Below are 15,559 nucleotides of genomic sequence, written 5' to 3'. Positions count from 1 at the left end.
AGTCTCTGGAGATAGTCAGGAGGGGAAAGAATCGGGCACCGTAGCTCTGGAAAGAAACTCACTGTCTCCTCACTACCTCAGCAATGAAGTGATGGGTAACAAGATTCATTGAGCGTTTTCTCAACACACCAGCAATTAATGCCCTCAAGTGACCAGTTAAGGGATTCAATGTGCCTCCTCCCTGATTATCTACCTCTGGGTGAGTGAGAGCAGTGGCTTGTTTTCTGACTGGGAAACCAGGGAGACCTACCACCAGGTTGAGCACTGTCCTCCAACTTCATCAATCTGGGGACATTCTGAGGCACAGAGAGGGGTACAGGTGATGACCTGAAAGCTCTAGCCTCAACTTGCCTCCAACTCCACGGACCTTCCCCCACCATTCCTCACAACCCCCTGCCTGTGGAAAGAAGATAGCATGTGGATGATAGTATAAGGTTGGGGTGGAGGTTAGATAGACCTTAGGTTTAGGGTAAAAGTTCGGCACAACATTGTGGGCCGAAGGGCCTGTAATGTGCTGTACTGTTCTATTCTAAGATTTAAAAAAACACTTACTTTCTTGCTGCTGGATCATCTGGGAAGTAGGCACTGACAAACAGACTTCAGGATCCAGAAGCTTGAAGTCATAGAATCCCCACAGTGGTAAAGAGACCATGCAGCCCATTGAGTCTGCATCAAAACTGCAAAGAGCATGCAAGCCAAACCCAGCGCTCCACTCTCAGTCCATGAGCCTGCATTTCCTATGGATAATCCACCTAGCCTGCACATCCCTGGACTCTGGATAATTTAGCATGGCCAATGCACCCTAACCTACACATCTTTGGGCTGTGGAAGAATACCGGCGCACCAGGAGGAAACCCATACAGACGTGGGGAGAAAATGCAAACTCCACACAGACAGTTGCCCAGCTGCAGAATCAAACCCGGGTCCTTGGCGGTATAAGGCAGCAATGCTTACCACTGAACTACCCTGATTGGCCAGCAGTTTCTGAGTGACCTGGGTCTGATTTGCTGATTGGGCAACTTTTCAAATTGATGGCAGTAGCCTATTAGTTGTCACCTAACCTGCTCACCCCTACACTCAGAAGAAAATTGTACCCCAATAATCTTGTCATTCTTTGTCACTATTATTGATGGAGGGTTTTTTTAAGTGTAACTGAAGTAGGTATTTTCCCTTTTTTTGGGGAATAGCAGGAAGTAGCACTGATTATCAGGTCATTGAAACATGTCAGGAGAACTCCCTCCAAGGCTGGTGTGGGATGTGAACCCAGAGTTTCTGGGACACTACCACTGCGGCACAAGACGTCCCCCATCATTAATAACACATTTTATTCAAGGTTTATTTAATTTTAAACCTGCTGTTGTGGAATTTGAACTTATGTCCCCAGATAGTTTGGGCTTAAGGGTTACTTGTGCAATGAATAAGATACTACCATAATGCTACTACATTAAAAGACTATCAGAAGAGCACAGTTGTTTAAAACAATGAAATATAGAAATTACACTTCTGATAAAATTATTTTGAGGAGAGCAGTGAAACCATAACATTCATATTGTGGTGAACAATAAAACTTTAAACTGCGCTAAATTTGTTTGAGCTTGGGTGAATCTCTGGTTTACATTGGTTTTAAACAAAAACACTGAAATAGTGTTCAAATTATAATAATCTTTTTTGTATTTATACTTTTTAATAGTAAATGCGATATATGTAGCCTCCATTATCCTTGCCTTGATGTAAAGTGAGCTATTTGATTTGGTTCTTTTATATAGCATGTTTCTTTTCTCATACAGGAAACCCTTCACAGCCAACTTCTCTTCACTACATGAACCCATATCAGATGAATGCATATGCCATGGCGTTAAAAGCAGTTGGAGAGATCATTCAGGACTATGACAGTGACAAGCTCTTTCCAGCATTAGGGTTTGGAGCAAAGCTACCGCCAGATGGGAAAGTATCCCATGAGTTTCCACTGGTAGGTAAATATTATACTGGTGAGCAACAGTGAGAAAGCATCATGCAGGCTGGGAATATTTTAGCATACAATTTGGCAGCAAATGCTGTGACTGCCCAAGCTATTTTGGTCTTGGTGTTTGGTGTTACGTCTCATCGAATGAAAGACGTGCTAAGTGTTTTTTGCTACTTTTGGATGAAGAACATTTTTTATCCTGTGTGAATGGAACTTGATTATGGATACGTCTGGAGGATGAACTGATTCCTCTCTTTGTCCACTTGTGGTGGTTATAACAGAAGTCAAAAGCTTATAAGGTCTTAATACTGCAAATTCAACATATACTTAACTATGTTTAGCTTGGTTCAGCTAGATTCTTAAATAAGTAAAAATTTCAATCTCTCGGACACACACTTACATTTTAAATATCTTTGCTTGTAGGGGTATCCTTCTGTTTTTGAGAGAGATTTCAGACAGGAGGAGGAGCAAGGTTGTTGCCCCTTTGTCCTCATCTCCTAAGCGAGCAAGAGGGAGAGATTTATATTCTCTTACAATGAGAATATAAAGTTTTGTTGTTTGACAATAACATCAAGCCCAGATTTCCACTGTTCTTGGAAAAAGCCTTGATTTAGCAAGTGAGGAAGTTCCCCAAATTCAACTACTAATGTCCCTTTATCATCTATTTTGGAAGCTTTCAGAGACTTGACAAGCTTGCAATTGCAAAATTATCTGGCAGCCACTTCTGAATACAGCACGTTTACTTTATAAAAAATGTTTAGTGTGGAATGAGATGATAAGATTGAATATTAATTGATACATATACACAAATCTTCATTACAGACTTTACAGGGACAATTTGATGCAGCATTAACATCAAAAACAAACTGGCAAGATCAAGTCCAGGCTTTTGCATCTAGCTGGATTTACATTTTCTCTAAGACTTGGAGAATGTCATTTGGTGGGCAGGGGTTAAAATCTGCATTTCTTCCAAATCCATTCATATCTCAATTTAAAGCTTAGACTGGATTTAAACACTAAATTCCTCATCAAGGACTGAACTCAACCTGGGGAAGATGGAATTGTGCATCCCATGCAGAACCTGGAGGTTCAAAGTTATAGAGTCATAGAGGTTTACAGCACAGAAAGAGACGTTTCTGTCCAACTTGTCCATGCCAACCAAATCCAAAATTAGTCTTGTCCCAGTTGTCAGCATTTGGTCTATATCTCTCTAAAGCCTTCCTGTTCATGTATCCATAAATGTTGTAATTCTACCAACCACTAGCATTTCCTCTGGCAGCTCATTCCATACATGCACCACCCTCTCTGTGAAAAAGTTGCCCCTTAGGTCCCTTTAAATATTTCCTCTCTCATCTTAAACAATGCCTTCTACTTATGGACTCCCCTACCCTGAAAAAAAAAGACCTTGGCTATTCACCTTTTCCATGCCTCTTATGATCTTTTAAACTCCTATAAGGTCATTGGTCAATTTCCGACACTCCAACAAAAAGTAGTCCAACCTATTCAGCTTCTCCCTGTGGTGAGGGGGAAGGTTTAGGGGAAGGTGTAGGACTTCTTGCAGTTGCAGGGAAACTTCCATACAAGCACCTGCCCCTACACCTCCTCCCCCCTCACCTCCATTCAAGGCACAAAACAAGCCTCCCATATCAGACAGGGATTCACCTGTGCATCCGTCAACATGGCCTGCTGTATCCGTTGCTCCCAATGTGGCCTCCTCAACATCAGCGAGACCAAGCATAGGCTCGGAGACCGTTTTGTAGAGCATCTGCACCCTATAGGTGACAAACGACAATACCTTCCTTTGCTAACCATTTTTGGTCCTGGTCCCACTCCCTGGGTGACATGTCCACCCTGGGCCTCCTCCAGTGTCACAGTAGCACCAACCGCACACTAGAGGAGCAGCTCCTCATATTCCACCTCAGGAGCCCATGGCCCAATGGCCTGAAGATGGAATTCACTGGTTTTAAAATCTCTCCATCCCAGCCTCATCCCATGTCGAACGCTCCCTCCCATCCCTGCCTCCTTGACCTGACACAACTTATCCATCTTCTCCCCCACCTATCTGCCCCTCCCATCCTACTGACCAATCCACACCACTCTCTACCTGACACTGACCTATCACCATCCCACCTATCTTCACTAGCAACACCCCTCCTCTCTCTATTTATTTCTGAGCTCCCTTCCTCCTCCCCCATTTCTGAAGAAGGGTCCTGACTCAAAGCTCCTCTGATGCTGCCTGGCCTGCTGTGTTCTTCCAGCTCCATACTGTGTTATCACTGCACCTGCAGTTCTTGCTATCTCGTTTGTAAGTTATATTTTTTTCTGACATGCTTCAGTGTTTTATAGTGCTCAGGAGCAATCCATTTCACTAATCCTGCTGCTTTTCCCAGAATTTGTAACACCAGTGGCTGAGAACTTACAGTCTTTAAGCTGACAGAATTCTTTAAAAGGAAATAATAGAACATAGAACATAGAACATAACAGCACAGTACAGGCCCTTCGGCCCTCGATGTTGTGCCAACCTGTCATACTGATCTCAAGCCCATCTAACCTACACTATTCCATCTACGTCCATATGCTTATCCAATGACGACTTAAATGTACCTAAAGTTAGCGAATCTACTACCGTTGCAGGCAAAGCATTCCATTCCCTTACTACTCTCTGAGTAAAGAAACTACCTCTGACATCTGTCCTATATCTTTCACCCCTCAATTTAAAGCTATGCCCCCTCGTGCTCGTCGTCACCATCCTAGGAAAAAGGCTCTCCCTATCCACCCTATCTAACCCTCTGATTATATTATATGTCTCAATTAAGTCACCTCTCAACCTTCTTCTCTCTAACAAAAACAGCCTCAAGTCCCTCAGCCTTTCTTCGTAAGACCTTCCCTCCATACCAGGCAACATCCTAGTAAACCTCCTCTGCACCCTTTCCAAAGCTTCCACATCCTTCTTATAATGCGGTGACCAGAACTGTACACAATACTCCAAGTGCAGCCGCACCAGAGTTTTGTACAGCTTCACCATAACCTCTTGGTTCCGGAACTCAATCCCTCTATTAATAAAAGCTAAAACACTGTATGCCTTTTTAACAGCCCTGTCAACCTGAGTGGCAACTTTCAAGGATCTGTGTACATGGACACTGAGATCTCTCTGCTCATCTACACTACTAAGAATCTTACCATTAGCCCTGTATTTTGCCTTCTGGTTACTTCTACCAAAGTGCATCACCTCACACTTGTCTGCATTAAACTCCATTTGCCACCTCTCAGCCCAGCTCTGCAGCTTATCTATGTCTCTCTGCAACCTACAGCATCCTTCGTCACTGTCCACAACTCCACCGACCTTAGTGTCGTCTGCAAATTTACTAACCCATCCTTCTACGCCCTCATCCAGGTCATTTATAAAAATGACAAACAGCAGTGGACCCAACACCGACCCTTGCGGTACACCACTAGTAACTGATCTCCAGGATGAACATTTCCCATCAACTACCACCCTCTGTCTTCTTTCAGCAAGCCAATTTCTGATCCAAACTGTTATATCTCCCACAATTCCATTCCTCCGCATTTTGTACAGTAGCCTATTGTGGGGAACCTTATCGAACGCCTTGCTGAAGTCCATATACACCACATCAACCAGTTTACTCTCATCTACCTGTTTGGTCACCTTCTCAAAGAACTCAATAAGGTTTGTGAAGCATGACCTACCCTTCACAAAACCGTGCTGACTATCCCTAATCAATTTATTCTTTTCTAGATGATTATAAATCTTATCCCTTATAACCTTTTCCAACACTTTACCAACAACTGAGGTAAGGCTCACTGGTCTATAATTACCAGGGTTGTCTCTACTCCCCTTCTTGAACAGGGGAACCACATTTGCTATCCTCCAGTCATCTGGCACTATTCCTGTAGAAATTCCTGTAGAAATAAGCTTAATTTAGAATTGTTCATTACTCTTTTGAGGGTTAAATTCTCTGACTTTTGTCAAATATTCTTTTAAAATCCAGAGGCCGTTACAGCAAGTTATTGGTAACACAATGGATCAAGATTTCCTCATTGTGTAATCATGAACCAAATCATAGTCTATTTTGCACAGACTGAGCTACATACAGCACACAAAGAAAATCCACCCCCAGTGAGACTGAAACTCACAATAGTCAAAATTACTTCTCTCTGTGACAGCAGCAAAATCTCAGTACTTTCCCAGGCAGTGACTGAAAAGCTAATAATTTAGCCTATTTCTGCTGTAATTTTAACCTGCCCACATTGCGTTCAGAGACCTCACAGGATGTTGCCTGATGAGCAGGTCAGTGGCGACTCTGCTGAACTGTTTCCAAACCACTTGTCACTTTATGTCTAATTGGAATCATAGAATCTCGACAGTGTGGAAGCAGGCCACTCAGCCTATCGAGTCCCCGCCGACCCTCCAAAGAGCATCCCAGCTTCAACTTCCATTTGAGGAAAGGAGTTCCAAACTTCCAATACTCTTTACATGTAGAAGTAATATCTCTCCTGAAAGGCCTGACGCCAATTCTTAGGCTATGCTCCCTGGTTCTAGGATGTTCTTCCAGTGGAAATAGTTTATCTCTATCTAACCTGTCTTTCTCTCTTTATATCCGGAAGACCTTAAATAACCTTCTAAATTCAAGAGAACAAAGGCCTAATTTGTGTACTTGCTCCTCATAACTTAACCCCTGAAGTCCAGGTATCATCCTTGTAAACCTGAGTTGAATTCCTCCAGGGTCAATACATCCGTCCTCTGGTGTGGTGCCCAGATTTGCTCACAGTACTCTAAGTGAGGTCTAACTAGGATTTTGTATCACGTCTGCATCCCTATACTCCAGCCCTTTAGATATGCAGGGCAGCATTGCACTAGCCTTCTTAACTGTTTGCCACACCAGTTCATGCCATTTTAAAGAGCTATGTACCTGAACACCCCAAATCCCATTGGACATTCACTGTGTTTTACTTTGTGTGCCTTCTGAAAAATACCGTGATCTATTCTTCCTCAGCCCAAAGTAGATAGCCTTATACTTGTTGATATTAAAATTCATCTGTCAAAGCTTTGCCCATTCACCTAAACTGTCAAAATCCTGTTGTAATTTGATGCTGTCATCAACACTGTCTACTATGCTGACCTATTCTATGTCATCAGTGAATTTAGATATTTGACTGTTGATGAATATTGTGAGTAGTTGAGGTGCCAACACATATCTCTGTGGATTATCACTAGTCACATCTTGCCAATTTGAGTACTTACCCATTATTCTGACTCTGTTTCCTGCCACCTAACTAATTTCCTATCCATATGAGTAACACAACCTCAAGTTTTTGAGCCTCCAACTTAGCTAACAGTCTCTTGTGTGGGTCTTTTGATAAAGTCCATATAGATAACATCCATTGAATTACCTCTGTCGGCCACCTTTACTACCACTTCAAAAAACCCTGAGGTTTGTCAAGCATAACATACCCTTCATGAATCCACGCTGACTCTCCAATTAACTGAGGTCTTTGAGGTAATCAGTTACTCTATGCTTGATTATAGAATCCAGCAATTTCCCCACCACTGATATCAGGCTAACTGGTTTGTAATTCCTTCATTTCCCTCTGTCACTCTTCTTAGGGAGCAGAGGGACATGAGCAAATTTCCAATCAGAGGTACAGCCCCTGATTCCAGGGTACTGTGAATGGTCATGGGTAGATCACTGGCAACATTCTGTCCTCTCTCCCTTAAACCCCACAGATGAAGGAGATTTGCCATTCTTCTGTTCCATTCATTTTCCCATGATTGATGAGTTACTTAAGCTAATTTTGTTTAAACCTTGTTCCTGATTCTCTGTTAACTTCTCTGGGACTTCCATTAAGCTATCCTCCTTTTCTGCTCTGAATATTGAAGCAAAATGACCATTCAACATGATGTCATTTCCCTATGGTCATTGACAATATCCCCACCCTCAACATTCAGTGGGCCAATAGTAGTTTTAGAGATAATGGGAAAGAGATAACAAAGTGTGGAGCTGGATGAACACAGCAGGCCAAGCAGCATCTTATGAGCACAAAAGCTGATGTTTCGGGCCTAGATCCTTCATCAGAAATAATAATTTTACCCAGTTTTTCCTTTTAATAGCTATAAACCTCTTTCTATTGTCTTTTATGTCCCTTGCAAGTTTCCTTTCATAATCCATTTTAGTTGCTCTTATAAGCAGATTTGTGGCCCTTTGTTTGTCTTTGTATCTGTCTCATTGTGGAGGATCTGTAATGTACTTTGCATTTTTATAAGCTGTTTTTTAATTGAATTTTGTCCCTTATCTCCTTAGATGTACATGGCTGGTTTTGTTTTTGGAAAGTGGAGCGTTTCCTTCTCATGGGTACAAACTGCTTCTGAACAGCCTTAAGTGTTTCTTTGAACACCCTCCACTGTTATGATTGCCATTCGGCAAATGGTCACAAACAATTGGGTCACTAATTAAATCAGATTCGTTGCTCATTACTAGTTCCAAAATTGCTTGTCCCCTTGTCACATCCAAGATATATTACTGTAGGAAACTATCCTGGACGCACTCTAAAAATTTTTCTGGCAGGTGCTGGTCTGTCTTTCCTAATCTGTATTAAAACTAAAACCCCCCATAGATATTATTCCACCTTTGCCACATCGTTACCTAATTTCAGCATTTATGCAATCTAGCATTTCTGAGCTACTGTCTACGTATGACTCTTGTTGTGGTTTTAGTTTCTTTACAGATCCTCAGTTCGACTCATCAGCACAAAGTGCAAATGGCCTACTCCTGCATCTATTTTCTCTGTTTCTATGAGGTCTCCTCTGGGAGCATTCCCCTCATCACATCCTCACTTAACATAGAAATGATTACATTTCTAATCAGGAATGTCATTCCACCCCCACTACTGTTTACTCTGTCCCTCCTGTAAACCTTATAACCTGGTATGCTCAGGTCCCAAACCTGATCATCCTGCAGCCATTACTCTGTAATAGCTACAATATCAGTTTCAAATTTGAATCTGTGCCTGCAGCTCACGTAATTTGTTCCTTATACTTGGTGCATTTGTATCAAGAACTCTAATTTTGGCAGTACGCTCTATCTTGTTCTTCAGCAAGTTTTATTATTTCTCCTCCCTGTCTTTGTCAATACACCTTTTATGGTCCCACACCATTCATTAGACTGGCCCTGCTTGTTCATCCCATTAACCTCAACCTTCTCCTCTCACGCTGCCGCTCCAATTTCCAAATCCCGTACCACACCAGTTTAAATCTACCCAATTAGCAATAACAAGCCTTTGTGCAAGGATATTGGTGCCCCGCTGGTCTCCCACCTACCCTGGAAGAGATCCTAATGATTCAGGTATCCGAATCCCTCCCTCTTGGGACTGGCCACATCCCTGAAAATCCTGTCCATGATGCTTTCCACTTCCTGCTTGTTCCTACGGAGTCCAACTACCATTCCAACCGATCGAAATCCAAGAACTGCAGGTGGACACACTTCCTACAGATGTAGTTGTTAGGACATTTGAATTGTCACTGATTTCCTACATCTCACTAGAGAAGCACACCCCACTCTCACCCCATGAACTGCCATTTCTCACCCTCTAGTGACTACTAGATAAATAAATAAATAACTCCTATGTAGTTACCTTAATTACAGTTATTACTCACCAATCCAGAGGCTTACTAAATATATTACCTTCCAAACAACTGTGACACGGTGGCTCAGAGGTTAGCACTGCTGCCTCACAGCACCAGGAATCCAGTTTTGGTTCAACCCTTGCGCAACTGTCTGTGTGGAGTTTGCACGTTCTCCCCATGTCTGCATGGGTTTCCTTCGGGTGCTCCGGTTTCCTCCCACAGTCCAAAGATGTGCAGGCTAGGTGGATTGGCTATGCTAAATTGCCCGTAGTGTCAGAGATGCCTAGATTAGGTGTGTTGCACGGGGGTGGGTATGTGTTGATTGCTCTGTGAGTCAGTGTGGACCTGTTGGGCCTGTTTTCACATTGCAGAGATCCTACGGTCAAATACTCTAAGACTGTAAGACAATGAAGCAGTTTAAAAAAACATTGAATGCAAGGGTAATAGAAGTCAGAGATCATAGGAACTGCAGATGCTGGAGAATCTGAGATAACAAGGTATAGAGCTGGATGAGCACAGCAGGCTAAGCAGCATCTTAAGAGCAGGAAAGCTGACATTTCGGGTTTAGAGCCTTCATCAGATTTTTCTAAAGGGTCTAGGCCCGAAACGTCAGCTTTCCTGCTCCTAAGATGCTGCTTGGTCTGCTGTGTTCACCCAGCTCTACACCTTGTTGTCTCGGTAAAAGAAGTCGCCTGATTAATATTCACCAATCGGGAGCCCTCTTGTGCAGCACATCACTTTTGAACCTGCAATGTCAACAGGAACTCCAATGAACATTCTTCTGCGATGCCCTCCTCAGCTTTGGTGAGCAAGCCTACTTCTCCCTGAATCCTCCTCAATCACTTCCCATTGCTGCCCTCTGTTGGCTGCTGCTCCTCTTGTTAAGCACGGGGCTCCTTCACAATCCCCTTCTCAGTCATAGTGAGTAAGCCAATTTCTCCCAGAATCCTCATCAATCACTTCTCACTGCTCTCCTCTGTTCAATTCTGTTCCTACTGTCAAGCATCGGTTCCTCCAAGATTCCTTTCTCTGGTGTGGTAAGTGAGCTGACTTCCCTCAGAAGATAGTAAGAACTGCCAATGCTGGAGTCAGAGATAACACAGTGTGGAGCTGGAGGAACACAGCAGGCCAGGCAGCATCAGAGGAGCAGGAAAATTGACATTTCGGATTGGGACCTGAAACGACAACTTTCCTGCTCCTCTGGTGCTGCCAGGCCTGCTGTGTTCCTGCAGCTCCACACTATGTTATCTCTGACTTCTCCCAGAATCCTCCTCAGCCGTGTGTCACTGCTGCTGTCTGTCTACATCAAGTTCTCTCCAGCTGTCTGCCTCTTTTTGTTTGGTCTCTTTTATTACTGTTCCGTCTAATTTGTTTACAGCCACTAGAGCTGCTCCACTTTGGTTACATAGTATTTATTCTTCTCAAATTACGACTTTTACTCTGCTTCCTCTCTCTTTTTGGACTCCAAAACTAATAGATCTCCATCTCATTTTAGCATAATTCTTTTGTCTTGTTGCATTTTTTTTTTTCCCTGGGTCATGTTCCCTTCCAGGCCCACATCCCAAATTTGTACTACATTTTCTGGCTTCCTGCACCCTTTGTTGCATTTTACTAATGCATAAATCTTGCTTCCATCCCTCACCTTAAATATTTAACCAATGTTTGTGTCTGCTGGCAAAATCACTGATTGTCCCTATAATGGTGGTCTCTCTCCATTTACTGGCCCGTTTTGAAATTTATGTGACTGTAGTGCCAATTATTGGCAGTTGTCCTCTGGGATAGATAGCCTTTTCCTGTTCTTCAGCATCACCATGTCTATCGTCAGACAGCCCTTCACTACCATATTCTGGAATTAAGAATCTAATGACGATTATGAAGCCATTATCCATTGTCAGAAAACCCCATCTGGTTCACTCATATCCTCTAAAGAAGGAAACTGCCATCCTTACCTGGCCTGGCCTCCATGTGACAACAAACCAAAAACAATGTGGTTGACACCTAACTGCCCTCTGGGCAATTAGGGACTGGCAATAAATGTCGGTTTATTTGGTGATGCCCACATCCCATGAATGAATTTTAAAATGTCTGATTCAACCTATCTGTATACAAAGTGTATGCTGCCTCATCATGTGTTATGTGTTGTTCAAATTCTAAAATTGTGTAATCTGTGCCAATTAACACATTGTATCCTAACAGTTTGGCTCCCATATGTAAAATTACTGCTTTTTCAACATCACCTATAACCTTTCCCAGACCGTTCCACTCTCCATTTTCCCTTTCATTTTATACAATGTCACCTGATTATTAAAAAAATGTATTTCAGTTGGCCACATATGATATCTTAAGGCTCATCAAATTTTCTCAGAAGCCTCTGTCTTAATTAAGGTTTTACAGTTAATGAAGCATTTAAGTGCTTAGAAAACAGTGGAATTAATTGCAGTTCCCTCACAAGCTGAGGGATCATCCACTCATTACTGAAGGAATGTTTGGATTACTCCCAAAAACCAATAGATATAAATTGTAGCCCCCAACAATTTCCTATGAGTTCTTTGCATGGACTGCCCAAACCAGGGCAGATATTAATTTGCAACTTGCTTGTGTGCTAAAATTTTATGAAGCATCTCATTTATCATTGGGTGTTTTCTTTCACACATTCCATTACTAAGTGTTGCATACATTACCACAATGTCACTAATATTCATGTTTTCATACATATCCCTAAATTCATCAGAGGCAAATTTCCATCAATGTCAATGAGGAATTTAACCAGTGCTCCAATCCATTCTATATCCCATTTTCCATTAACTTGTCCACTATTCTTCTTTTTGCTTTACTCTATTATTTTTACCCTGGCCTTCTGGTTCAGAGGTATGGACAATGCCACTGTGCGACAACAGCAATACTCCATAAAACAGTCACTCACTGATCATCAGAACCCTATATTTATTTGATGAATTAACTCCTAATTAACTATAAACTGATATATCCATCACCTGTTCCCTCTTCCCTTTAGACCATATTAGGTGATAACAATATAGATACTTGTGATGTGCATGAGGGCAGTCTCACATTACCACTGCCTCTCACATTACTGCTACCATGGAATCCTACATTATATATGTAACTGCTTAATGCCCCATCTGAATCTTGAAAGCTGAAGGGAAAAAGCGCCTTCCTCTGAAAATGTTAAGACTTCAGACAATAGTTCCAAAAAAATGTTTATCTCTGAAAATGTAGCTCACACTAATTTTATCAAAAATTAGCTAAGTGTCAATTTTGTGGAGTTTCATGGAGGGTTTCCCTTTGTGAGCTCCAGTGATTTGTCTCACACAACTCTTTGCTGCTCTCCTCATTAAGTATGCACCACACCTCTATGGCACTGCTCTTGCACGATCTTGCCTTCAGCAGCGTAATAATGTCCATTGGTGCCAGCTCTCTCTGGCGTTCATAGTGCAGGTGCCGCATTTAAATCCCAGCTGCACACTATGTCAGATGTTACCGTTCTGATCTGAAGTGGCCATCCAAGTCAGTGCACAGACCACGGTCTGGAAGAACGTGCAGTAATACTGCAAGATGTTGAAAGACCTTCAGTGCTCCATATTGGGAAGCGCCACTCACTCTAACTCTGTGGTTGCACCCACCTCCCACCTTGTGGTTCATTACCACCAATAATGTACGGTGCCTCATATAAAGTATTCAGCCTACTGGATTATCCTCCAAAGGCTCTTAACCACCGCATCCAACACTGCTACCCCCTTCCTGCCTTCTGTGTTTCCTACTCACTTTCATGGGTGCACATACTTAGATCCTTTTTAAAAAACATCGGTTGAGGGTCTCTCATGAAGCTGAAAGTATGATTAGCCATGCACAGTTAAGAGAAAGCATTAATTAAAGTAGTAAGGTTGAAATGGAAGGTTGTCTGTCAAGTTAGCATCACCATCTGCTTGCACTTTTGACGCTTGTAACTCTTCTATTATCACGCTCTACAACATGGTGATTAGCTTGACTTGCTCAGGAACTGGTTGGCAGCAGCTCCTTTGGGATTTTTCACCTCACTGGCTCCTGTAGCACCAGAGCCCTAGTCACTACAGTGCCAAATATTGCAGCATTGGTTTGAAGGAGTGAATCTTTGTGCACCTATAAGTTTGCTTAAAACTCAAAAATAGATTAACTCGTCTCTGGTGTAGCATACACCAACAGATGGAATGGAAGAAGTCAATTGAATTATAAATTCTCGTTGCAGTTTGTTTTAGCTTCCAAATGTTGCAATACAATCATGGGAATACAGTAATTAAAATTAATTACACTTAATGTTACCCTTGACAGAAAAAGAGATAATAACATGGATTTTACCAATGCATAGTATCTACCGCACTGTGAACAATTTTGAGGTTCTACGGAGCAGTACAATCTTCAAATTAATTTTTCCCTGTGTAATCATTGACAACGTTAATTTTGTTTAGTTACCTAATAAATTAATGGCATTTTCTCCATCAGGAATGTAACAAATTAAGTTGTAAGAAAAAATTGATTTGATCTCTCGGAGGAAAAGGAAAACTGTAATGTTTGAATAAAAATTAAAAGCCAGTGATCTCAGAAGCTTGTTAGAGTTCTGCCATCAGTTTTTACTCATTCCCATGCAATATTATAATCTCTACAGAGTTGAATAACTCTTAAAAAGAAACACGAATCTCCCAGCAACTGACAAAAATTGTCACATGGCAAAATTTTACATCTGAAGGCTTTTACTGTAACAAATGAATTGACATCAAAATAGACTGCACATTACTTAATAGACACCTATAGACTGACAAATTATCACAAGAGAAAACCTCAAATCATGTTTATATGTCACTCACAACTCCAAGCAGATAGGTGGCCTTATAGATTCAAGTTTCTTCCAATTATTCTCTCAAGAATGAGTTTTCCAATGTTCTTTCGAAATCTTTTCACTCAATATCTCAAGTAAGTTCAAACTGACTTCCATCAGCATTGGATAAGTTGTTGAGTTCTCATACTTAAATCAGTACAACTCTCTTTTCTTCAAGTAGATGATCTGTTGTCACCAGCATTCAGCATTATTTTCCACTGCTTGACACAGCTGCTTTTGGTCATCCTCCCCAGGTCTTCCTTTAAAACTGAGGTGGAGAGTTTTCATTCAGCAAAACCAAATGCCTCTTTTCTGTTGTTTCAGAGATAGTAGGAACTGCAGGTGCTGGAGAATCTGAGATAACAAGGTGTAGAGCTGGATGAACACAGCAGGCCAAGCAGCATCAAAGGAGCAGGAAAGCTGACGTTTCAGTCCTAGAACCTTCTTTAGAAATGGGGGAGGGGAAGGGCGTTCTGAAATAAATAGGGAGGGGAGGCAGATGGAAGATGGATAGAGGAGAAGATAGGTGGAGAGGAGATAGACAGGTCAAAGAGGCAGGGATGGGGCCAGCAGTTGGTCAGTTAGGGAGGGGATAGGTCAGTCCAGGGAGGACAGACAGGTCAAGGGGACAGGATGTGGCTAATAGCTCAGAAATGAGCGTAGAGTTTGAGGTGGGAGGAGGGGATAAGTGGGAGGAAGGACAGGTTAGGGAGGTGGGGATGAGTTGGGCTGGTTTTAGGATGCAGCAGGGGGAGGAAAGATTTTGAACCTTGTGAAGTCCACAGTGATACCATTGGGCTGCAGGGTTCCCAAGCGGAATATGAGTTGCTGTTCCTGCAACCTTCGGGTGGCATCGTTGTGGCACTGCAGGGGGCCCAGGATGGACATGTTGTCTGAGGAATGGGACGGGGAGTTGAAATGGTTCACAACTGGGACGTGCAGTTGTTTAGTGCGAACCGAGCGGAGGTGTTCTGCAAAGCGATCCCCAAGCCTCCGCTTGGTTAACCCTCCCTAACTCCCCAGCTATATTCACCTTTGCAAGCTCCATTCCCACCTCTTTGACCTGTCTGTCTCCTTTCTGCCA

At 42.4% G+C, this 15,559-nt stretch overlaps 1 protein-coding gene across 3 annotated transcripts in view; it reads left to right on the top strand.

Moving 5' to 3' along the window:
* LOC125460536 (copine-9-like) overlaps positions 1–15,559 on the top strand; it is a 428,858-nt gene that overhangs the window by 377,007 nt on the left and 36,292 nt on the right. For all 3 annotated transcript variants that reach the window (XM_059649788.1, XM_059649789.1, XM_048548086.2), the window contains one exon: positions 1,788–1,969. In XM_059649788.1, the coding sequence (XP_059505771.1) occupies positions 1,788–1,969 (182 nt within the window). The remainder of the gene's footprint in view (positions 1–1,787; positions 1,970–15,559) is intronic.

Source organism: Stegostoma tigrinum, chromosome 11 (genome assembly GCF_030684315.1).
Source record: "Stegostoma tigrinum isolate sSteTig4 chromosome 11, sSteTig4.hap1, whole genome shotgun sequence".
NCBI lineage: Eukaryota > Metazoa > Chordata > Chondrichthyes > Orectolobiformes > Stegostomatidae > Stegostoma > Stegostoma tigrinum.
This window is presented reverse-complemented; position numbering and strand designations above follow the sequence as displayed.